This window comes from Talpa occidentalis, unplaced genomic scaffold, assembly GCF_014898055.3.
Source record: "Talpa occidentalis isolate TD23 unplaced genomic scaffold, MPIMG_talOcc4v2.1 talOcc4.12, whole genome shotgun sequence".
NCBI classification, from domain to species: Eukaryota; Metazoa; Chordata; class Mammalia; order Eulipotyphla; family Talpidae; genus Talpa; species Talpa occidentalis.
In genome coordinates this window covers 82,165,549-82,190,409 of record NW_023601212.1, presented here as the reverse complement: position 1 = coordinate 82,190,409, position 24,861 = coordinate 82,165,549, and the positions used below count along the sequence as shown (strand labels likewise).

The following is a 24,861-nucleotide window of genomic DNA, read 5'->3' as shown; positions in this document are numbered from 1 at the left end:
CTTTTCTCCTCCATTTCAAAGTTACAATAAATAAGGAAATAATAATAAATTTCTACTTAGCAGAGGAATCAATTGTATCATAAATAAGGGAGTCTGAGCATGGGTCCCCACATGTCTGGAGTGATATGGAAAATCATCGTAATCAGCACCCTCCATCAGGTGAGCGTCCAGCAGCAGGATTAGGAGTCACAGCGTGAATGGAGCAATCAGCTGGAGCAGGACCTTTTATTACTGAACTATGCTTTTTCGACAGCTGAATTTCCCAGGGCAACTAATCTTTTGGTTTAAACCACTAATCTTCCTTTCAAAACTTCTTTTACATCAAATTCAAACATTTTCATGCCCCAAGCTTATGAATTTACCATTAACAGAAAGTTTTATTTTTCAAATCTCAGTGAGAAACAAAGCATGGGGGATTAATGTTTCATTTGTGAACAACTATTCCGGAAAATATGGGTAGAAGATCTTTTTCCAGTAAATATAGTCATTCAAATTTCAGCCCCTAGCAATTTATGTACACCTATTGAAGCCAGGGGTATAATCTGAGAGTGAGGCATGCTTTTTTCGTAAGAGTAACATTAATCTTTTAAAGACAACAGTTAAGCATTTCAAACATACTTCTGAGGTAAAATTTAAATATCTGATTCAGATGTGGTCTACTATCGTTAAATGTGCCACCATGGAAAGGTCACACTGCAGGTTGTAAGACGACCTCCTGAGATAGTTGTCTTAGGACAAGGTTCTCCAAGATATAGGAGTAGCTGATTCCAGCTATAATTTCTGTGACCACCTAATTCGAGTCCTTTCTGATGGTAAAAGTTGAAATTAAGAAGGCAGAAGAGGAGAAGGGCGAGAAAAGGAGAGGGGTTAAAAAAGAGAAGGCGGGGCCTCTCTGGTGGCGCAGGTGGTTGAGCACTGCACTGTGAAGCTGCCCGCAGCCTCTGCAGTGCCGGTTCCATCCCTGCAGGCCAGCGAGAATCCCACATGGCATGGCAGACCTCTTCTGTCTCGCCTGCTGCTCCCCGCAGCAGTGTATTTCAGTAGATCTGCCTGTTCTGTTCCTGCTCTGACTCCAGTGAATCCTCTCACCCTCCCGCGCATCTGGCCTGTACCCCAGTTCTTGTATAAAAATAAATAAATCTTTCAAAAAAAAAGAGAAGTTGGACGAGCAGAAGGGAGAAAGGGAAAAAAGGGGGGAGGGAGCAAGGGAGGAAGCCATTGATATGCCTTCATTCTCAAACTAGATAATTATCGCTCCAATAAAATTGGTTCAATCATCACAACGAATTCTCAAGCTTCATTCTCCTAGCTTATAAATATGTTCCAGTGACAGACTGTCAAATATAGTACAATGTACAATCATGTTCTGAGGGTCTGAAAAAAATCAGCCAACTTCTTTGTATGTCACTTTATATATTTTTACTACTGCCTTGTAAAATAAATGATTATCAGAACGTGAAGGTGCAAGATCATGATATTAATTGTACTCATAATCCACAAAACTCACTTGCTATGATGACTACAACTAGGTTTTTTCTTGCTGTACACTCCCTCTCAAGCCTTTCTGATGGGGTCTGACTGGCAGGTGAGTTGAAAGTTGAGCCACCACAGCATCTGCCCCACAGCCACAAGCGCCTCACCACCTTCAAGGTTTCGCAGCGCTCCCACAGGAGAGCAGCCATGGTACGGTGCATGCACAGGTCCTGCTCCACAGTTAAAAGGCACTTCATATATATACACAATGGAATATTACTCAGCAATCAAAAAAGATAAACTCATACCATTTGTAGCAACATGGCTGGATCTGGAAGGGATCATGCTCAGCAAAAGAAGCCAGAAAGAAAAAGATCTGATGGTTTCACTTATAGGAGAAATGTAGAGGATCCAAATAAGGGATCAGGGGAAAAAAAGTAATTATAATAAAGTGAAAATCAAAATCCACAGGCAACTATAAACCAGAGACATTCTGCAGGGGAGGGAAGAGCATAAAGGACTATGGTGATGGTTCACTGATGAATGGGTAGTGGGAATTTCATGGGGACTATAACTGAGATGAAAATGTATACATTGTACAAAAGTGGAAAATGATGTAAAAATATAGAAAATAAAATGATAAAAATCTTTAAAAATAAATAAAATCAACATTTAACAATCAAAAAAAAAAAAAAGGCACTTCATTCCTCTAGCCCTCATTTGCCAGGTGAATCCTGCTGAGGAGCTCGAGATCCAGGAAGCGAGAGACTGGTCAACAGGCCAAGGGCAAAAGGGAGACAGGCAGGAAGCCATTGCTTGAGAAGGCTTTCAAAGGTCTCCCATGGCTGAGGTCTCCACGTCTCAGTCAGAGCAGGAGCTGAGGGGGCAGCAGTGCCCAGGAGCCCAGGGTACCCTGCAAGAAGCAGGCTTCACAGGGACTCAGCTACCAAGTGTTTGCAAAAATGCAATGATTCAGACACACTTCTGAATGCTGCTTCAACTATACAGGGGCTTGAAAAGTTTTTGAAGGCTTATTAAAAAACTGTCCCCTTCCTATGACAAAGGAATTTTTTTTTTTTAGATAAATGTACTCCTCCACATCAACAAAGAAGCACACCTTTGTGAGCCAGTGTGCCTATAGGAAGGCACCTTAGAAGGTTAGCATATTGCAGGACTGCCACCCCCATTCCCCTACCACACATGCACCCCACACCCCTGGGGGAGATCTCTGAGGAGCAGAACCAGCCTGGCAGGGATGGTAGGGACATTAAGCCTGATTATGGACAGAGTATGGAGATCCAGGGATCAGCACACCTGAGCTGTAGGAACAAGAAAAAGACAGAAGATGTACAACCCTCTTCCAAGTGTATGTCTTGTCTTTTCAGGAGGGAACCAAAATCAGAAGGGAGAGAACAAATCAAAGCTTGCATAGCTTATTCCTAGATCTCACCATAAAACCATCATCTGTGCTCAAAAGTTGACTAGAAAATCTGGGGGATTTCTCTAAGTAGTACATCTGCAGGATTCTCTGGATATTTGGATCTGTGCATGTGAAAATAGGGAAAGCAGGAGGGTTCCTCAGATTCCCATTAAACAGCACTGTGAACAGCTTGCCAATGCATTCAGCCAGTGGGGAAGTCAAACTGATTATCTCTGTTTTCTCTGAAATCAATGAGAATTAACAGCATATTTACAGGAACTCATGGGGTAAACCTACCCTTCCAATATTTTCCCCCAAGAAACCATTTGAGCTTTCAGTGAGATTAATCTACAATGAAGCTGATGGTGGACCATAAATGGTTGTATTTATGTACTGGTTTGATCCTGCACTGTGTTCATCTATTTCAGCATATAAATTAATAATAAGAAGAGGCAGTGGGATAAAAGCAATTACCCTATTTTTCTAAACTGAAATAAGCTTCCAGCTCTCCAATATTTTATTTCAAAGTAGAATGGAACTAAATTGTCATTTCTATGGTTTGTAGTAAAAACATATGACCAACCAAAATAAGAAGAGAGTTATCAGAAAGAACCAACATTTTTCTTGCATATGGTACAATAGTTCTTTCAAATAACCCTAAAAGTCCAACTCACATTAAATAAATGGCCAAAAAAACAAACAAAAAATGAACTCATATTTGATTTATTTTCCCTGCTCAGATGTTTACTGGTAAGTTTATATCACATATTTAATGACATAAAAATTGGAATTCTAAAGATTCCTAAATGTTGAAGATTTAATTTTAGACCTCAAAAATTACATGTGAAAAGAACTTCCTATAGATATCTAAGTTCAAGTAGATTTGACCTTTGATTTTAGCAAAATTAAAGTCAAAAAATGTTTCTCAAAGAGAAATACGCGTACATCATGGTAACTCAGAGCAAGAATTGGAAGCCAGACCTCCTGGGTTCAAATCCTAGTTCCATATCTTACCAGCTTTGCAATGTGGGGTAACTCAACCTCCTCTGCTTGGACTTCCCAAACAACCAAGTAATAAAAACAACTTTTTTTTAGAGCAAATATTCTCAGGCTTTTTGGTCTCAGGAAACTTTTGTGACTTTTTAAAAAGTTATTGCTTACTCTCAAATCTTGTTTATATGGGTTATATCATTCTGTATTCATCACATTAAAAAGTAAAACTGAGAACTTTAAAATATTTATTAACATTAACACTGTAGTTATTATGTTATCACAAAAGACCTTTATGAAAAACAACTTTATTACTCAAAAATATTATTGAAAAGATTTGCATTGTTTTATATTAATTCAGATTTCTTCAATGTCTGACTTGATAAAAGACAATTAGATTCTCACATTTGCTTTTGCATTTAATCTCCTGAAATTCTGTTGTTTAGGTTGAAGGATATGGAAAAAAATCCAATCTCCTATAGTCATGTGGTCAGAAAAGGAAGGGAGATTTTAATAACCTTTTCAAATAATTGTGAATATTCTTGATACTACACCAAAACAGAACAAGAAACAGTTTCATGAAGTTAGTTTCAACATGGCATCTGAAAGTCTATCAGTGAAATTCTGGTGTTTTCCTCCATTAAAATCTTTTGACCTATCTTGCACTTTTAATGGACCTGTTACACATGGATGACATTGTTGGTGCATTGTGTTGTGTAACTCTTCTAAATGTTGACATATTTCATTATATGTTATAAAAAAATATAATGTTATCCCATCCAAAAAGTACTTAAGTAATGGGAAACTGTTGAGTTCATGGTGACATATACAAGATATCCAAAGTTCTAGTTTTTACTTAATAGTTCATTTTTATTAGCAACAAATATTGTGAATTGTCTTTGCTGACATGGGACTCATTTTGATCATTTTCAATAAACTGCTGTCAAATGCCAAGTCCGAACTACCATAGTCTGTTAGTCACTACTTCAAGTGAAAATAGGGTACTGTGAAGGGGGGGGGGGCGGGTAAAATATTGAGTTCACAACTCAGTCTCACAAGATGTGGCCTAGAAACACCACCATACTTCAGAATACATTTGAAGTATTTCGTGTAGTGGCATTTTTTTGATGCAGACTACATAAAAGACATTTATTAGAGTTAAAACTTAGTAAAATTAGTAATGTTTATCACTTCATCAAGGATATTCTAAAGGACAAAGGATATGCTTGAGGTCCAGGAGTCTTCTCATGATTGTTTCTGTATCATCAGTAAAATCTCAACACAGGGGAAAGAGAAAATATCTCATGAAATGTGTTTGACCTCGTGGATTCCCTGAAAGTGTCTCAGATCACACTTTGAGAATGGCCACCAGTGAGTTGTTACAAGGATTAAATTAGTCAATGCGTTCAAAGTGCTTAGAACGATGTTGGTTAGGGAAGCATAATATATGTCTCATCAGACTTCATTAAAACATAGAGTCATTGTAGAAATGAGGCTACCAGAATACCAGAAGGGTGAGAGCAAAGAATGGAGGGGCCCAGTGGACTCTGGTAGAGGACTATCAGTGCCTTGGTGGTGGGTGTGGAGCAGTAACATACATCTGAAGGGATGTGATCCTATACCTCTGCATCATATATTGTGTAGCAAATCAATGTTGCCTCAATAAAAAATAAAGTGTGAACAAAAGAAAAATCATACAGACACTGGATGAAATTACATCTTCCTATAGAATGCTGAATCTTGTGCTTCATTTAAAGTACTTTTATTTTTTGGCTTTCTTTTAAAAAGTATACATAAATCAGGTAATAGTCTTAAATGTAGATAATTATTAAGTTAAAGAAATTGTTCAATTTAAAAAAATGGGTTTATTTATTTTTAATTATATGAACTGAGGTAGCATTGTCCTACAACATTGTGTATGATTGAGCTGAACAGATGTGCGTCACCACACTGCACCCACCACCAAAGCACCCATAGTCCTTTACCCTAGATCACTGCCACCCCTGCCCCTTTGTTTCCATTCTTCCTCTCCTCCCCTTCAAGTAGCCTCAATCCTGCAGTTATATTTCTAAGGTTTGTTTACCTTCAGTTTTGTGAGTTTCTTTGTTTTGCTTCTTTATATTCCTCATATGAGAGAAATCAACCAGTATTTATTTTTCCCCTTCTGACTTATTTCACTTAACATAACCACCTTCAGTTCCATCCATGTTGTTCAAGTAGCAAGAGTTCATCATTTTTTAAATAAGGGTGTTTACATTTTCAATTATTTCATAAGTTTGGAAGTCCAAATATTAATTTATTTTTTCTTTCATTCAACAAGTATTTATTAAATGCCTAGCAGAAGATCTATAAGATGGAAATGCAGATGTGAGTAAAAAAATAAAAATCATACCTTCATGAGGTTTATATTCTTTTGTCCAGGGAGATAAAGAATAAATAAATAAACAAGAAAAATATATAGCATGGTCTCTTTTGCTAAAGCTCATATTTCTTCTACTCAAATTATGTCATATGTGGCTGATAAAAAGGGAACTGATATTGATATAACATAAAAGTTGTATTGATTTATACATGATTTCCCCCCAGCATATTAATGTTATAATGTGATCTATACAAGCTTCATCATTTACTAAACAGTAAGCCTTAAACTATAGCCTTAAACTATACGGAAGCAATTAACAACAATAATAGCAACAAAGTTACCTTAAAGTTAAAGAAGTACCTCCTTAATTTAGTGTTAGTTGTGGCTGGTTTAAGAACTAAAAGAACCATTTCACTTCCTACCACTTTACTGAGAGAAACTGCGAGTGCAATAAATAACCAGAAAGGTTTTTTTTCCTTTGTATCAAAACAGCAAATCAAGTGTTGCAAAGTTCTACATGTTTTGGGGTACTCTGCCCCTTAACACTATTGTCCCCATACGTTCTGTCATGTTAGTATGTGATTTCGCAGAACATGGAATTTTTCAGGAACACATATGAAATAATAAGAGAAACACCTGTAGATAATATAGTGATAAATGCTATAGGAAAAACAAATGGAAGAGAAAAGGAAAGAGAGAACTTAGGGGGAAGGCCTGCAAATTTAAATAAGGAAGATAGGATAGCTTCCTGGAGTTGATGGCATTTGAGTAAGGATCAGAACAAGCTAAGGAAGGGAGTCACACACTTAGAAACAGAAAGAGGACTAGGCAGTAAGAAAAGAAAGTAGAAAGGCCTGCCAGGGAAGCTAGAGAGCCTAGAGTATTCTAGGAACACTGGGAGGATAAAATGGTCAGTGAGGGGCACTACAGGAGTGAAGGTAGATAAAAAGGTAAGGATTAGGAGCTCACAGGCATCATGGCCTTTTGAATTTTTCCTATGTGCCACTGAAAGTCAATGGAGAATTCTGTGCAAGAGTGACAAGCTTGGGCACAGATTCCATGGCCCATAGGGATCACTGTTGAGATTAGGCTGGAAAGGCAGAAACTGAGAAACCATTCAGGAGACTGCTGATTGATCCTAATGAGAGTCAAAGACAATCAATGCATAGTCATATATTCCATTCAGGGAACATTCAACAGGTAAGGTAAACTGAGGTATAAAAATGAAAATATATAATTTCCTACAAGTAAAATTAGATGAAATGATCAAAACTACAGAAAAGCCACTGTTAGGTGGCTAGTTGAAAAACTTAAATCATTCAGGAAAAATGAGAAAAAATACATAATTAGGAGAAAATTGGCTGTATCTGACTTCAATCTTCCAAAATTTGGTGGAAACAAATTGGAACCCATGGTGGTAGCAAAAAAGGTATTTTCCATGTTACCAAAAACCAATTTTTAAAAGTTAAAACATAAAAGCAAGCAGAGATCAAACCAAACCAAATGACCTCTCAACACATAAACCTACTAGGAAGATGATTAGACTCTAAACATTAATGATGACTAAGCTTTGTCTAGAGTTAACATTTTCTTACTGTTAATGAGATGCAGGAATGACTTCTTTATGCTTGACTTAAAAGCAATCCTCCCTTTTGTCATGGTAGAAGCTTTATAAAAACAAGGACAGGCATTTCTTTCTTATATCTGTATTATCTCTAAACCAGTAAGCAGTTGTTTTTCATACATTCAGTAGCATATTTAGGCTAATATGCACATGAAGAGAATAGGCTGGAAGGATGGCTGGCTTAAGTTTGAACATGCATTCATGAAAGTTTCCCCAGCAGACCCAGGGGCACCCTCTTTTGCATTGGACCCACAGCCCAGTCTGATGGATGCAATTTGGGAATAAGAAGAAAAAACATCCTGAGAAGGTGTCTTCAACATTTTCTTCAAAAGAATCACAAACAAGCAGAATTATACAAAGATGAGCTGAGCACTTTCAGAATCACCAAGGACCCCAAGTAAAGCAAATTAAAAGGGAGGGCAGCCAACCTGTGGTCTTGGTGCATCTGGAAGACCAACTGATGTTCCCAGACCCGAGGGGCAAGGGACAGGAAGGACTCGCCCAGTGGACATGGTCCCAACTATTTCCAGTTCCTCTGCACTAGAAAGGGAGGCCAGGGTCAGTGACAGCCAGACAGAAATAAATAAAGACAACAGCCCTTTTCAAAGTCCTGAGGTGCTGAAAAGGGAAAGTTCATTTACTTCATAAACTAGTTTTTAGTGTCAAGAAATTAGTCTTAATGAATAAGACTTTCTTTTTTTAAAGATTTATTTATTTATACAAGCACTGGGTACAGTCAGAAGCGCAGGAGGGTGAGAGAATTCACCAGAGCCAGAGCGGGGAGCAGAACAGGCAGACCGAGGAAGTACACTGCTGAGGGGAGCAGCGGGCGCAGCAGGAGAGGTCTGCACGCCATGTGGGACCCTCGCCAGCGGCCAGGGTAGCCCAGCGCTCAACTGCTGCACCACCAGGGGAGGCCCTGAATAAGACTTCTTAACCCCAAACTTGTTCTCACAGATACGGAATGAATTCAAACACTGAATCAACTCAAATACTTTCCCAGCAGTAGGGCAGAGGCAGGATTCTATTCTGTACTCCCTTAAGTTCCAGGGGCAGCACCTGTTCTGCCCAACAATGTTCTCACAGATGAATTATCTTTTCCTAGACAGTTACCTCAACTCCCCAACTCCCTACAAGCTTTCAGTGGGCAGGAGGGCACTGACTCCATGCTAAGCATCCCCACTGGTTACTTTTCACCTTCACCTCAAGCATGGTAATAAGCAATATGTTAAAAACCCTATTAGTCAAACCAATCAAGACATTCACTTACATGTAATACAAAGAAATCAAAGGATTAGACAAACTTTAAAACTGACCCTGGGAAGCTGACCATAGATCTGAGGCCTCCAGGAGGGGAGGTGGGGAAGAGAAGAGAAGGAGGGGAGAGCACAGTGACTGTGGTGCAGGATTATGGTGCAATGGTGGTGGGAGACTCTTGCGACCACACCTGAGGGGAGAAATCCTATACTGTGAAAAAATTAACAAGGATGTAAAATAATGGTACTTCATGAATACACACACATATGTGTGTGTGAGAGAGAGCATATATATGTATTAAAAAAACATACAGCAAACATACTTTCAAATTGTCGAAAAGTTTAAGATGTGGCAATCTAAGCTATTAATGGAGTTGTGATTTAGGAAAGTTCTTTGTCTAAACCGGTGACATTTTCTCAAACAGAGCTCCCTCAGCAGGAGTCTCCAAGCTTCATCAGCCTGCTGTGTACTACACAATGGCATGGAAAAGAATGTCTAGTAGCAGTTCAGAAAGGAAACAGAACACCAAGATTAGTAAACAGAGGATAAAATACAGCTCAGGAAAAATAACCTTCACTGGGCAGAATTCATCTGCAACAATACACAAACAGCATCATTAAAATGTGGCAAGAATGACCAGGAGGTAGACAGAAAGAAAAGGGCAGTCAGTGGAATTATAATTATCCGGACATTTAAAAGACTTAAAATAGAAGGCAGTGTCTCAAATCTGCAAGGCTTGAACCTTGAATGCTCCTCATTTTGCAAGGATTCTGCTATTCTGAAATGTCTGAATGTAAGGGGGTTGGGGGGTGGCAATTATATTTTAAAATGGCGTGTAATCTTTTTACGATAGATAGCTGACATTTTATAGTAAGACATCATTTTGATTTCAAACTGTTGGGTGATTCTTATAATGACTTGAGGAGCTCTAAGGAAATAAAGTATCAGCAGGTGGTCAGTCAAATACTAAGAAATTCCTCACTCCACAGGCAGTAATCAGGTTGAAATACTTCCTCCATTACTTCCAAAAATAGAACAGATAGTGATACACAGGCCTTCTCAGTTTCAAAACTATAATTTCCACAAATGGTAAAAACATATTCATTTGTTTCTATAAAGAACCATCAATAAACTTGCTTGTAATCTGTAACGGCATCTAAGAAAAGTAGCTTTTGTGGGGAAATTTATTTAAATCAGAGCCTCTCAAACTTTGGTGCCCATTCTAGGCTGATTACTCTGATCCTGATACACTACAGAATGCTGAGGATCACCAATTTAAAGGTTTTTGACAAATTTCACAAACATTTAAAATATAAGTTTCATGTTTGAAATGCAAAGAAAAACAATCTATTGACACACCCTAGCTAGTGTGTACACACACACACACTCCAGATGGATTTGAAGATCACAGATCACAGCTTCTGCTGTGGTCCCATCATGATTATTAAACCTTTCCCATCCATCAGTGCACAGTAGGCCCACTGCAAATTCTACCAAGAAATATACAAAAAAAGGCATTTGGTGCATATCTTGGAACATTACTGACATTACAAAGATTTGTTTTTCTGAATGTCAGTACAAGAAGTCAGTGCAAAATATTTCTTTAATTTTATGACTTTCACAACATACCCAATGCCAAGGCCTCTGGGCAGACGCATAAAGGACATCCAGAAAAGAATTAATAATGGTAAGGCCTCCCCTAGGTGGCCAGTGATCCTTCCCATGTCAATCAGATGAAAGTACTGAATTAACAGCTAGGTCCTGCCATACCCTGCAGGCTCAGAACAGTTTAAAAAAGGTCTATTGAGAGGTTTCAAAAACCTAGGTCCTGGCACTCAGTATTATGATGCTGCAAAAGGAAAAGGGTAGGCCATCTAAAACCTAAAACTCTTACAGATAAAGGTCAAATCTCTGAATTGCCTGTAAGTTGATCCAAGCTGCCTTCCTCAAAATAGTACAACTCTAAAGTTTAAATGTTAAAATACAGAGATTCACCTTAAAAAATAACATAATTAAAGAATTATTATAATATAAACAGTAGTCTTAACTTTGGATGTGCATTTGAATCTCCCGGGGAACTCTAAAACATGCTAATGTCCAGGGCATATTCCAGACCAATTAGCTCAGAATGTCTGGAAGTAAGACCCAAGTATCAGCATTTTTCAGACCTCCCTTGTGATTTAAACCTGTAGCTAAGATGAGAACCACTGAAACGAGCTAAAGGATACCCGATAGTTATTTGAAACTAGCAACCTTGCCCAAAATATATTTAGACTCAATTTGAATTAATAAAACTCCTTTGCATAAATTATTACTGTGATTTGGTGATTTTATACTTGTTAGTGTTTATTTTTTAGGAGCTAAACAGAATAGGTTAATTTTGGCATAGTTTATTTCATTAACTTTGTGCTACATCATTTATAAATAATAAATCTTTACTCCACAGTGTGATTTTCCAATTTATCCACATTCTGCCTTCTCCATTGTATTTTGACATCTTTCATACATCAATTAAAAAAAAAGATAAAGGAAACCTAATCAGGAAAGGAGGTAATTTAAATCTATTTCTTTTACTTCAACCAAGTAGAATTCAAGAAAAACTGTATGTTTCTATTTCCAATCTATGAAAGTTCAACTTTTATTCAGAAGTACCCCTAACCATTGAGGAAACTGAACAGGCACTCCCCGCCCCCAAAGATCTGGGAGCACAACCTGAGGATACCTGATACAAGTGAGATATTGAAATTTAAGTTTTCAAATTTCTAAATTCATGCATAATTTACCCTCTCTATAAAAGACATACATTTCTGCTAACATAAACTTCTGTTACGGAGCAGCCACCCTTTTCCCCCTAACACTTCCACTCACCATCACTTTCACTTTTCAGTCTCTATACACTTCTGTGTATATCCCGCCACAACACCAGGAAACTCGTTCAAGAAGCATACAATTTGGCAACCACAAAGATTGAGAGCTGGGCAAAGATTTCATTTATCCACACTTTTCATATTGCTCATATAGTAAGACTATTCAAGAGATTTTTATGTAAATCGCATCAAATGTCTTCCAAATATGGGGAGATAACAGCAGCCAACCCTAACATACATAAAAACCTAAATGATGCAGGCTATGGAGATAGAGTTGGTGAGCAGACGCACAGGTGTCAGAAAGGCCCACACACAATGTGTGATTAAGTATCCTTATCACCCTGAGTCTGTTTCCATATCTGTGAAATGGGGGTAGTGATTTTTATCCTGCAGAATTGCAGGAGTTAAGAAAGGTGATATCTGTAAAACAGCTGTTAGTTAATATCAGTACAAATTAACTCCTGTCTCTCACTCAGTGTTCCATGTCAAGAAAATGAAATCCCAAATGAAAAAGAAGCTTCTTTTGTGTAAATGACAACTTCAAAATCCCTTCTGACAGGCAGAAGCATGTGAAAATGACTATGAAGAGAAGAGCAAATCAAATGCACCCTTTGATTCTTTTATTTCTTTTGTTTGGATCCTCCAAAATAGTGATCCAAAGTGGTTTCTTTTTTCTCAAGTTTCTCACATCTAATAAATTACTATATTCTAAAACACAGCAAGAAGAAACTAAATCAACCCAATACAGATGTTGATAAAGCCCGATCAATTTAAAATGAATAATTCAATCAGGAGGTGTCCAAACGGTTTCACTAAATCTTTTTCAACATCTTTCTCACACTTAACATTAAGTCACTGACTGAAAAGATTTTCATTGCCTCAACAATGAATCTAGGAATACAGCCTCTGGACCCCAGGATTTGGCACTTACCCAGCACATTCATCATCCTCACACAAGTCACAGAAGAAAAACGAAATGCTCTGAGCTAGGGGTCTTTTATAAGTGAATTTTCTTGACCAGAAGCTCTTTCTGTTTGTATACACATTTGTGTTTTTTTTTTTTAATTTTATCCTTAACCTGCCATAATCTGCAAAATGATTTAATATAGACTTTACTCATTAGTTTATTATTGAAATGTTTTAATTTAAACAAATCAACTAAGTATCTGCAAACTAAAGATAAATACTACTGAAAATATGATGTTATTGATTCACGTTATAAATTTCAAGACTGATCTTTTCACAGTCACTCTCTACCTAAATAAGAGGAATACTTTGCTTTCAGGAGCCTTACATTTGACCAGCAGATCAGATTGTGACAAGCCACTTCATTTCTCTGTAACTCAGCTTCCTTATCTGTAAAATGAGAATAATAGCGTAAAGGACTCTTAGATTCCCAAAAGCATCACCCAGAGTTCCTATAAATGCTGAACATCCCTGGTACGTTTGAAATAAAATTCAATTTTACAAAGAATTGATTTACCACAGCTTTTCAAGAGCAATTCTGTATTGGCATAGACATAAGTTTATTGGATCAATGAACCATCCAACACATTTCTATTGAACTTTTAGTACATGGAAAGCATTGTGTCAGCTATAGAAACACGAAGGACAAGACAGGGCCCCTGCCCTAGAGGAGCTTATAATTCTGATATGGAAATCTGATATACACACACAGAGAACTAACAATCCAAGAAAAGCTGTGGAGGAGTGGTGATTAAGTTTATGTGTCAACTTGACTGACCAAAGGTTTCCAGATAGCTGGTTATACATTACTCCCCAGTGTGTCTGGTGTCTGGGAAGGTGTCCTGGGAAGAGATGAGGATGTGAACTGGCCTACTGAGTGCAGCAGGCGTCACTTCGCACTGTGGTTGGATCTACCAACCTGCTGAGGGCAGAGGAAGAGTGGATTTGTCCTGTCTGGCTGCCTGAGCTGGGGTGTAGATCTTCTCCTCAGTTCTTGGTTCTCAAACCTTCAGACTCAGACTAGAATCTACACTGTAGGCCCCGTGGCTCTCAGGCTTTCAAACTACATACAGCACCAGTTTTCCTGGGTCTCTACAATGACAGGTTATGGGACTTCTCAGCCTCCATACACATGTCAGCCAATACCTACAATAAATCTTTCTCCCCCCAGCCCCTTCTTCTTTCTACACCATAGATTTTTCCTATAGATCTATCCTATTATTCTTTCTACACCACAGACCTATCCTATTATTTCTCTGGAGACTCCTGGCTGAGCCAAGTAAGAAATGCTTAAAATCTCAAACTCTCTGAATCCCTTCTGACCAGCATTACCTCACCATCCTCTCCTTCCATTCCCTAACTTCCCCTCTCTTTAACATCAATTTGACTGTTAAAATCTCACTCTTCCCTCCTACCTACGTCTGTAAGCAGTTTTATGTTAGAACAGACTGTGTCTGAACCCATACCCAGTCATTTTATAAGATTTCACACATGCCAAAGACTCTCCCCCATGTCCCCCAATGCTAGTCCCCAAACTCCTACACTGTGTCTTGCTGTCCTTTCCTCCACCTCTTCTTCCTCCTGCTACAATTAGCAATTATGACAACTGCTTGGCTACAATGCCACTAACCTTGTTCTGATTCTTGCTGCTGTTTTTATAAGGGGGAGGGGGGAACTCTTATGGAATCCTTATTGCTTTGACTGTCTCACAACTTCTCCCACATGTGACCCCACTGAAGAAGTGGCAGATCTCTGTCTCCACTGAGTGCCTTCCCCTTGCCTACGCAAACATTAAGAAATCCTGCATGACACTCAGATGACAGTTAAGGTTACTCTGTCCTTGGACATAGTAATAAAATTGCTCTGCCATTCTTTTCCACACATTGTGGGAGGCCCAAAGGCCTCCTCAATTTTGCTGCTAATTCCTAAGAGTTCTTGCGGTCACCTTGCCAGGCACACTAGCTCCCGCTCACCACAGAGGGATTGCAGTTAGCTAGCTTCCTCTATTGGTACAAGCTGACCCAGTAGAACTTAGCTCTTTCACTGCTGACACAAATTCCTCCTGACCAAGACACTGGACCAACGTGTACGTGTGAAAGTCACACTCTATTGAATGGCAGGTTAGGAGTAGTCTAATGACAGCATACCTCCCTGCTCCTCTGTTGTGCCTGGGCCTACTCTCCCCCGTCAGTCCCATCTCCAAAGTCATCCATCCCTATTTTATTTAACACAGAGATTTAGCTTTCTTCCACCCTACAAGCTTTAAAGCTGACATTTGCATTTCCAAAAATTCATTAGTATTTCTGCTGAAACAAAGAGCCATATACTCTGTCTCCTTTAGCAACAAAATAAAATTGCAGAGGTCTTAAAAGGTCAGTCTTCCTCCTAATCCCTTTGCGATCATTCTCCTAAAGTTTTATTTCCCCACCGACAAAAGTTATGCCATATCTTTAGAGGCAAAATCAGTGGCTGCAATTTCTTTTGCTTTTAGTTTTTTCCCCATTTCATCTATCTCTCCCTTTCTTCAACCCTAATGTACTACTATGCTCCTGCCCTCCACCACCAACCTTGTTGCTTACATGGCACAGCTCCTAAGTCACATCAGCCTACTTGGCAGACACATCAGTCACTTGTGACTCCTCTGAAGAGTTCTCAGAAGGCACATTCCAGGGTGCTCATGGAGGAAATCCATGGGAAATCCACCGCCTGGTTTCCTCCCACTCCCCAATGATTTCTCTCTTTAGAAGTTAACACCCCCACGATGGCCAGATTTTATCATCCCTCCTCTCGGTGGCTGCTCAGGAGCACAACAGGCCAGCATTTTATCTAAGTCCAGGAGGCAAGGAGCAGCTCAATCAAAATAGAGCTCAGAGTGAGGGACCAGACAAGATTCCAAGTTAGAACTGCAAGTTGAAGTGATCAGGCAAGCAGCACCTGAAGGGGTGCAGGGAGAAGAGAATTCCACAAGCTATACCTCAGATTCCATGGTCAAATATGCTTAGAAACGCCACAAAATAGAACCCACATGAAAAAGTCACAGAGCTTATTAAAGGCTCTTCGAAATCTTGCAATAAAGATCAATTTATTTCACAAACTTCATTCAGCACAGAACCCTCTCATTCACAACACCTCAAATGAGGTATGTAAAGACATACTTTGGAAAAATGATTTATCAATTTACTTTCCTTACTGTACAAACTGGAGAAATTTCTCCATTATCAACCACCTCAGATTAACATTGACTCCCTCCTGGGATGGTGAAGTGTGAGGTGCTGATTCCACAACTGGGGTTTCAGACTCATTTCTTACAAGACTGTAGGCTGTAACCTTACTCCAACCAGGCTTCTCACTGTGCCCTACTGGGCCCTGGCTTTACTCTGCTCCTAGTGTCCCTTTCTTGGGACCTACCTGCTGCCTTCTAGCTACTGCTAAATCAGTGTACAGCCACAGAAGCCACCTTCTCTGTGCAGTTTCCTCTGACCTTGCAGGTGGGCGTGGCTGTTCCTTAGTGCCCTCATTTGCACCCACACCTCTCAGAGGCACTTAGAAACTCGCTGCCTTTTCTTTAGCACTTGTTTCATTTCCCCTTTCAAAATATACTCTCGAAGGTCAGAGTTACATCTCTCAAGGAGACTCCCAACTAGAGAGTCTCACACATAATAGTTACTCAACAAGTGACACAGAAATGAATGCTCTGAACTAGATAAAAACAACCTCTCAAAGACATAAGTATGGATGTGTAGTCGACTGTTCTAGTGATGGATGGCTAACTCTTTGTGTTTTAATACTGTTCTGACCATAATCTGATTTCAAGGTAAGTAAAATATTCTTTATGAATCAGCCACCTTTAAGAGCAATTTGGCATGAAAAGAGTAAAGTTTCTAAAAGGTAACATAATAAACTGAAAATTTGTTTACTAAGAAAGTGGTTTACTCCCGGAAAGATGGAGAATGTTATTTTAGAGCAAGAACTGCCAAATTTACATACTTTCAGCCTTAAATGATAATCCTCATTAGTCTGAGAGCTGTAAACAAGGTCGTGCTGATATACAGCCCACATGGCTATAGCCCAGGGCCTAACTGTAAGAAACAACCAAAGAATGTTTACACCAATTTGTTCATCGTCTCCAATTTGAGTTTCATTATCAAAATGCCTTTACTCCCCACATTTCCATCCTCCTTTAGGACTAGTCCTGAGTAACAGAGGAAGGACTTTGGGGCTACAGTCAGCATTGGGTCTGTGAACTCCCAGGTGTTCACCACTAGCCATGCAACTTCTTCACTATCCGCCACAATCCTCCCCTATATGTGCAGCTCTTTACCACTGCTGATGACTTTAATAAAACCTCTGCCACCTGCAGGCCACAGAGCTAACTGGACATAAGAAACCAGAAAATGTGAGGGAGGGCTGAACTGGGTAAGGCTAAAGGCCTGCCCAGACAAGCTGACGGGACTCTCCTTTATTGGCAAAACTGGAATAAAAATTAGAACTGAAGTCCCTGAATTCTTAGACTAGCACTGCTATTACTTTCATCAATCCCCCCCCTTTTTTTTTATGAGAAAAGAAAAACCAATTATGAGGGGAAAAAATAAGATGAATCCAGAATGCGGGGGCAGGAGAGGGGGGAGAGCAAAGGGAGAAAACCTCACTGCCTGTCTCATTGTTATAAGTTAAATCAAAAGGACCCCTTCCTTATGCATCTCCCTCAGCTGTTTCTTCTTCTCATCATTTTGCTAATAGCGTCAGAGTATCTTTAAACAGAATCAACCAAGGCATTCATTGTGTGCCTCTTTGGTGTATGGACATAAAAGAGATCGTTTGGGAATACAAGAAATGAGGAAATTATAGGCTCTGCCTTCAGGAAGCTTGTAACTTGGTTGGGGACAATATAAAGAAACAAAAATTTAATGCAAACCAGTTCCCTGTTTGTAAAATAAAGAACTCTTTCCTCACAGGGTTACTCCAAGAAATAAAATTCTCAGTTTATTTCCCTTTAATTTAACTTAATAGACATGGAAAGCTCTCAGCACAGTGCCTGTCATAGACAGAGTTCAATAAATAGCAGAAAAATGAAAGCATTCCATGGGAGTTCCACGAGAGAGGAAACTTCTATTAAAAGGCCTGCTGCGGGCCTCCCTGGTGGCGCAGGCAGTTAAGCGCAGTGCTATGAAGCTGTCCACACACAGCCTCTGCAGTGCTGGTTCAATCCCCGCCGGCCACAGAGATACCCACATGGTGCAGCAGACCTCTCCAGTCTCACCTGCTGCTCCCCTCAGCAGTGTGTTTCAGTTAGTCTGCCTGTTCTGTTCCCCACTCTGTCTCTGGTGAATCCTTTCACCCTCCCACACATCTGGCCTGTACCCCAGTTCTTGTATAAATAAATAAATCTTTTTTTTTTAAAAAAAAAAGCCTACTATACAGATTACATTTGCAGTAAAGCAACTGCAGCAAGCACGTCGGGAGAGCATGAAGAGTCCACTGCTGGGCAAGCAAACCTCCAGGAGTCCATGAAATCTGGAGAGACTCTGCCACCACTTCACTAAGGGCCCCACAGTCGCATGGCCCGGATCAGGCTGGCTCTGTGCATTGCTGGGCTCAGGACCTGGGCTGGATGCCTATTGCTCCCCATTTGCCTCTATTCCTTGTCTTTAAAATGATGTTCACTATTAGGACCAGTCCTAGAGTGCTGTTACTAACTCTGTTACCGTCACTGGTGTCAGATGCTTTGTAAAGAAGTGTGAAGAGGGCCTCTCCTGGTGGCGCGGCGGTTGAGCGCTGGGCTGCGAGGCTGCCTGCAGCCTCTGCAGTGCCGTTTCATTCCCCAGCCACCAGAGAGGTCCCACAAAAAAAAAAAAAAAAGTGTGATCCAGCAATTCCACTCCTAGGTATTTACCCAAAGGACACAGAAACATCAATTCCAAAGAGCACCTGCACCCCTGCGTTTATAGCAGCACTATTTACAATAGCTAAGCTTTGGAAACAACTCAAATGCCCAAAAATAGATGACTGGATCAAGATGTGGTACATATACACCATGGAATATTACTCAGCATTCAAAAAAGATAAACACATGCAATTTGCAGCAACATGGATGGAGCTGGAGGGGATCATACTCAGCGAAATAAGCCAGAAAGAAAAAGAAAAATACCAGATGGTCTCACTCATAGCAGGAATCTAGAAAACTTAAATAAGGGACCAGGAAAATGAATAACTATAAGAAAGAAAATATCAAAATCGACAAACAACTATGAACCAGAGACACTTTATGGCGGGTGGGGGGCGGGGAAAGGAGGGCTTGGGGTCAAAATAAGGGGGTTGTAATTGTATGGGGAATATAAAAAATAAAATTTAAATTAAAAAAAAGAAGTGTGAAGAAAGGAAATGCAAAGGTGGGGTGGGGTCACTATGCTATGCACCTGAGGTCCAACCAGAGGACATGGATTTAATATGAAACGGACTTGGAGGTAAGTAATATTCTCCAGCTCAGCCAGGTTCCGGGGGATTTGTGTGTGGCCCTAACTTTGTAAGGTAGACTGGACCCAGGAAGTCATATCTGGAGGTAGCTGCAAAGGCACCATGGAAAGATGATGAAAGCCAGTCCCAAGGGGATGGAAGTGCAGATGGACACACACCCCAAGTCTGTTCTGTTCCTCAGATGCCCAACCAGCTACTCAGGAAATTAAATTGCTACCTACCTCCAAACATAAGTCTAGGTAATTCCAGCAGTCACTGACTTCTGCTTTGCTGAGAGTATGTACATAGTTTACAAGTACACACCTCCCACCTAAATCAATAAAGCATCATGAAAAAAATGCAGCAGCTCTAAATTTCTGGGGTAATAAACATAATCAAAAAACATTTTTTTAAAAATTTGTGTACACTGGCTTAACACAAAGCACAGCCATGACTGTAACTCACATAGGTGTAAGTAATGTCTCTTACACTTGAGAAAAAAATGGTAGAAGTGATTACAAGTTGCTTTTTTCTAGCAACTTCAGGATACTGGCAGTTTGACTATAGCACAGTCAGAATATTCAAGTAAAGAAGTTACTGGCTGGATGACCGAGGTCATGTACCCATGAGCTGGATCAGTTCTGTAACAGATCAACATATTAAGGTGCCAAGGACCTCCACTTGTCACCACTGCCATCTGGCTGCACAAGACTTCTTTGCTCCGTGTTTCTGTGCTTGCTCATCAGTCCCTGAGGAAGGCACAGGCTCTAACTAGGCAATATGCCCTCACCTTGTGTGCAGAAGCCCTAACTAGTTCAGAGTCAGATCAAGGTGTTTGGTGTAATTTCAGAAGCCTTTACCTGGGGCAGGCCACTATCAAATCTGTAAACAATGGTGACCCCAAGGGACCTACTTGGGGGTGGTGAGCATAAAAGAAAAGTCTGAATAGCACAGCATTATCATTCTACATTATTTATAATGATCCATAAGAGATCCAAAGCACAACCGACTTGATGGAACATTTTATCTAGAGCTGGAAAAGATAATGTCGTTTTCTCTAATTACAATTTTAAATTTGATCTGAAATGTAAAGTCAGATGTGATTTTCCTCATTTTTTCCCTTACTCTTTTCTTTACCTTTGAACATAATCTGGGTAAACAAACACATTCATAAGAGTAGCAGTAGCACTGAATCACTGCTGACCTGGGTCACATGGGAAGTACTGAGCAGAGATGAAAGCTTCATCTCCTATTTCTCCTGGCTATTCATGGGCCTCACTCTGGAAAATGCACCTTTAATAAAAAATAAATAATAGATTTACAGCCTCCTGGTTTGTAACAAGACAAATGCTATTGTGTTTTGGGTTTCAACGATACCTGATAGACTGGGAAGCTTGCTTTTAATTCATTCCCGTAACTTTAAAAGACCAAAGAAAACTTGATGGATTTGAATGCTATTAATAAGTTAATCTCCCAAACTTTCTTTAAACAGATTTATTGCCTTTACTAAGATGGTCCCTTTGAAATTCTCACTTAATGGAATTTTATTGTTTATCTCTAGATTTATTTTCTTGATCTTGAAAAATCAAAAGTCAGTCTAAACCACTATTTATTGCCAATGTTTATTTTTCCCCCTCCAGCAAATGCTTAACTACATTCTTTTAGCTTACATAAAAATATCAATGAAATGTTGCTATGCTCTGTCCCCCCAAAATTTATATATCAAAGTCCTACCCCTGACAGTGATATTTGGAAATGGGACCTTTGGGAGATATTAGGTTTAAATGATGTCAGGTCCTGATAATAGGACTAGTGCCCTTACATGAGACGAGGAGAATGTGTGTTCTCTCTCCTAGCTCCTTCTTCTCCACCATGAGGACACAGTGAGAAGGCTGATATCTCTAAGTGATTCCTTACCAGGAACCACATTGATGGCACCCTTATCATGGACTCCCAGCTTCCTAGAACCGTGAGAAAAGAATAACTATTGTCTAAGGTGCCCGATCTGTGATACTCTGTGAAGGCAGCTTGAACCAGCTAAGACAGAGTCAATTCAAAATTAAGGATCTGTCCTTTGAGAAGCAGAGGAAGCATTCTCTGGGTTCCCTGTGAGTTCATGGTAGTGAGAATTCAAACAACTTGAATGGGGCTGGAAGAACAACTCAGAAATCACCCCCTACACTTTGCAGATACCAAGTGGCTCCAATATGATGGCTCACACTCAGATACTTTCTGTAATTCACATTACTGATTTGTGAACCTGTAAGCTACTTCTATTCTAATCCTAGATCTCTCCATAAGTGTAGTTTTGTTCACCTTTACCACTTGTTCCTTTCTTTGGTTTAATAATTGATTTGCTTCCAAACATTAAATGAAGTGTTCTCTTTCTTATTTTCATGAAGCCAGGCAGTAAGTACAATGTTGATCCAACTACTTTACATGTAACTTCAGCTCACAGAACATGTATGGAGGAGACAGTGTTGAGTGGGGATAGAGGTCACGCTTTGTAATAGGCAGGCACCCAGCACTGACCAGCGTCAAGGGGGAGGGGATCCTTCCCACATTCATATTCTAAGAGCATTAAGAACACTGGCCCCACAAGCTGCCTTAAGCCCAGGTTCAGGCATCAGTTTAACAATAGCAGAAATGGCCATTCACCTGCCAGGTCACTTCAGGTGTGTTTACAATCTGCTTTGGAAGGACAGCTGAGCCCTTGGCTCTGAAGCCAAGTTTGTCCATGTTAATACAATAAACTATTTGGAGCCCTTCAACCTATCAGCAGTATTCAGAGCCAAAATGAAAACAACAGCCCCACAAACAGCGATTACTAAAATACAGCCCTCCCTTTAGCAGAGAGTCAGTACGTGTGTGTAGAATTAATGAAGTTGTCATAAAAAAAAAAAAGGAGTGCAGGTGCTCTTTCCTGCACTCCTATGTTTATAGCAGCACTGTTTACAATAGCTAAGCTTTGGAAACAACCCAAATGCCCAAAAATAGATGACTGGATCAAGAAGATGTGGTACATATATACCATGGAATATTACTCAGCATTCAAAAAAGATAAACACATGCAATTTGCAGCAACATGGATGGCACTGGAAGGGATCATGCTCAGCGAAATAAGCCAAAAAGAAAAAGAAAAATACCGGATGGTCTCACTCATAGCAGGAATCTAGAAAACTTAAATAAGGGACCAGGAAAATGAATATAAGAAAGTGAAAATCAAAATCAACAAAAAACTATGAACCAGAGACACTTTTTGGGGGGTGGGGGGCGGGAGGGGAAGGATTGGGGTCAGAATGGGGCGTTTGCAATTGTATGGGGGAATATAAAAATAAAATTTAATATTAAAAAAAAAAAAAAGAAGAAGAAAACACAGTACTAGATTTGGCCTAATCTCACACCCAAGGGTTGTTCCCCCCTTTTCTTTTTATTCTTTTCTTTTCTCTTTCCTCTCTCCTCTCCCGTTCACTCTTTTCCTGAAGGGCACTGCAACAAGAGAAAGGGAAGAATGGTAGGGATCTCATGGGTTCCCAGCCGCTTTACAATGTTAAAATGCAGTGTTACTTTCATACAAAAACATTTTTTTTAATTTAAATCTTAAAAAAGAAAAGGAAGAACAGAAATCACAATGTTACCCAGACACAATGTTACCCAGGGCAGCCAGGTTCTCAAGCAGTCTTCAGTTTTTCAATTTAGCTCAGTCATGAGCTAATCATAATAACCCACCCAGCCCCTGAGGAGAACATCATTTGATTATTGTTCTTCCTATTCAAGGCTGGTTTGGGAGGTGGTGTTCATTAACCAGGTGCTGGGGGTGACTGAAAAGACTCCCTGTGGCCTCACTTCTCCCTGTGAGTGTATGAATGCTATTCCCAGAGGACAGCTGCATCTATTGTTGTCATCTCCTAACACGGGGTCCTCCAGCAAACAGATTCACCCCATTTCCTATTGCTAAAGAGGATGTGGAACCCCATGACTAAAACAGAGAAGTACTCTCTCTGCTCAGCCCCCTCAGTTTTGCCCACTGCACCTGCCTCTCTGGGGTTATTTGCATTCCTCTCACCTACCTGGTCACTGATGCTCAATATTAGTCCCCTGCCCAGTGCCAGCCCCTGTTCTGCTACTGATCTGGTCCTGCAGTTCCTCCACCAACATACTTCATTCTCTACTCACAGAGAAGAGAAATCTTCAATTATCTTGTCAGATCCCTGCAATATTCAAAATTAATCTAGAGCTCACCACTGCTCTGGGATAAAGCCTAGATTCCTTCATCACAAATGAAAAAAGAAACTCCCCATGCCAGTCCCACCTGGCTCCTGACCCAAGATGTACACATGAGTTCATAGGTGCTTTGTAATTTTCCCTTCGCTTCTGAGTGGTCACATGTTATGCAACTCAACCATAGCGCTGTCCCCCACCCACTCCTATCTCAAGAACTCCTACCTGCCCATCCACTGAAACTCTCCTTCCAATGGGAATTCTCCCTGCCCTCCTTATACGCCCATTGTACCCCATCTGTCACCACCACCACTTACACACTGTATAGCTGTGCAACTGTCTGAATCCCCCATATAACCAGAAGTCCAGTGTGGGCCATGAGTAGGTCAGTCTGTTTTACAATTAGGTGTTCCACCTAGTACATGCCTTTCACTTAACAGTCACTTGACAAAATAGCCACTGAATGCATGGCTATCCTTTTTCACTGGGTAAAATTCATCAGAATAAGATAATAACAGCAATAACAACAGAAATGATAGATGCTATGTTTACTGCTTTTATATAACAGAAGTTAATTTGCTGAGCCATTTTATGTGTTATTTTTTTAATCTGTGTTATTTTTGGCTCTGGCCCCTCAGTGGTCTGTACACCTCACAGGACACGTATGGGGACAAGTTCCTCCAGACATGAGGTCAATGCTACGGCCACATCTTGATATCCACTATGAGTATGATCTGCATGCTCCTATGCTAGAAGATCCTGATCCTAATAAGGCTGCACATTCTCTCTACGGAGGCACTTTTGCCTAGGATTGCCATTAATTAAAACTATTTTACTCTACAAAAATTCATGAAATACCATTAAAAAATTGAAGGTTTAGCAAAGTAACAGGACATAAATGCATGTTACTTGAAATTAGGAACTACTGACTTACTGGTCCTCCTATCATCTTCCATTTGTGCACACAGTAAATGCCCACTGATGTTAGCTGAAATGAATTTTAAAAATTAAACACTCCTTGCTGGTTGAAAATTTTATTCCACATGATGTCCTTTCATTCATGGTTAGATGCTGGTAGTTGATCATTAATTCTGTATATTCAGATGTTCAAAATGTAGAATTTAAAGACGCTCTGATACAACTAGGCACCTAATTGTGTAACCTAGGTAAGAGAAGAGGATAACAGGGAGAGAAGAGAGAATGACTGATGGTGTTTTAAGGACCAGAC

At 39.9% G+C, this 24,861-nt stretch overlaps 1 protein-coding gene across 3 annotated transcripts in view; it reads right to left on the bottom strand.

The window, feature by feature from the left end:
* The window catches only part of SDK1 (sidekick cell adhesion molecule 1), a 714,488-nt gene that overhangs the window by 466,761 nt on the left and 222,866 nt on the right, over positions 1 to 24,861 (bottom strand). Inside the window, exon 1 of one of the 3 annotated variants that reach the window (XM_054693672.1) lies at positions 24,568 to 24,619. The exons of the other annotated variants lie outside the window; for them this stretch is intronic. Within the exon in view, the coding sequence (XP_054549647.1) occupies positions 24,568 to 24,589 (22 nt within the window). The 5' untranslated portion in view covers positions 24,590 to 24,619. Of the gene's footprint in view, positions 1 to 24,567; positions 24,620 to 24,861 lie in introns of those variants that run through there. 3 annotated transcript variants of the gene reach the window in all.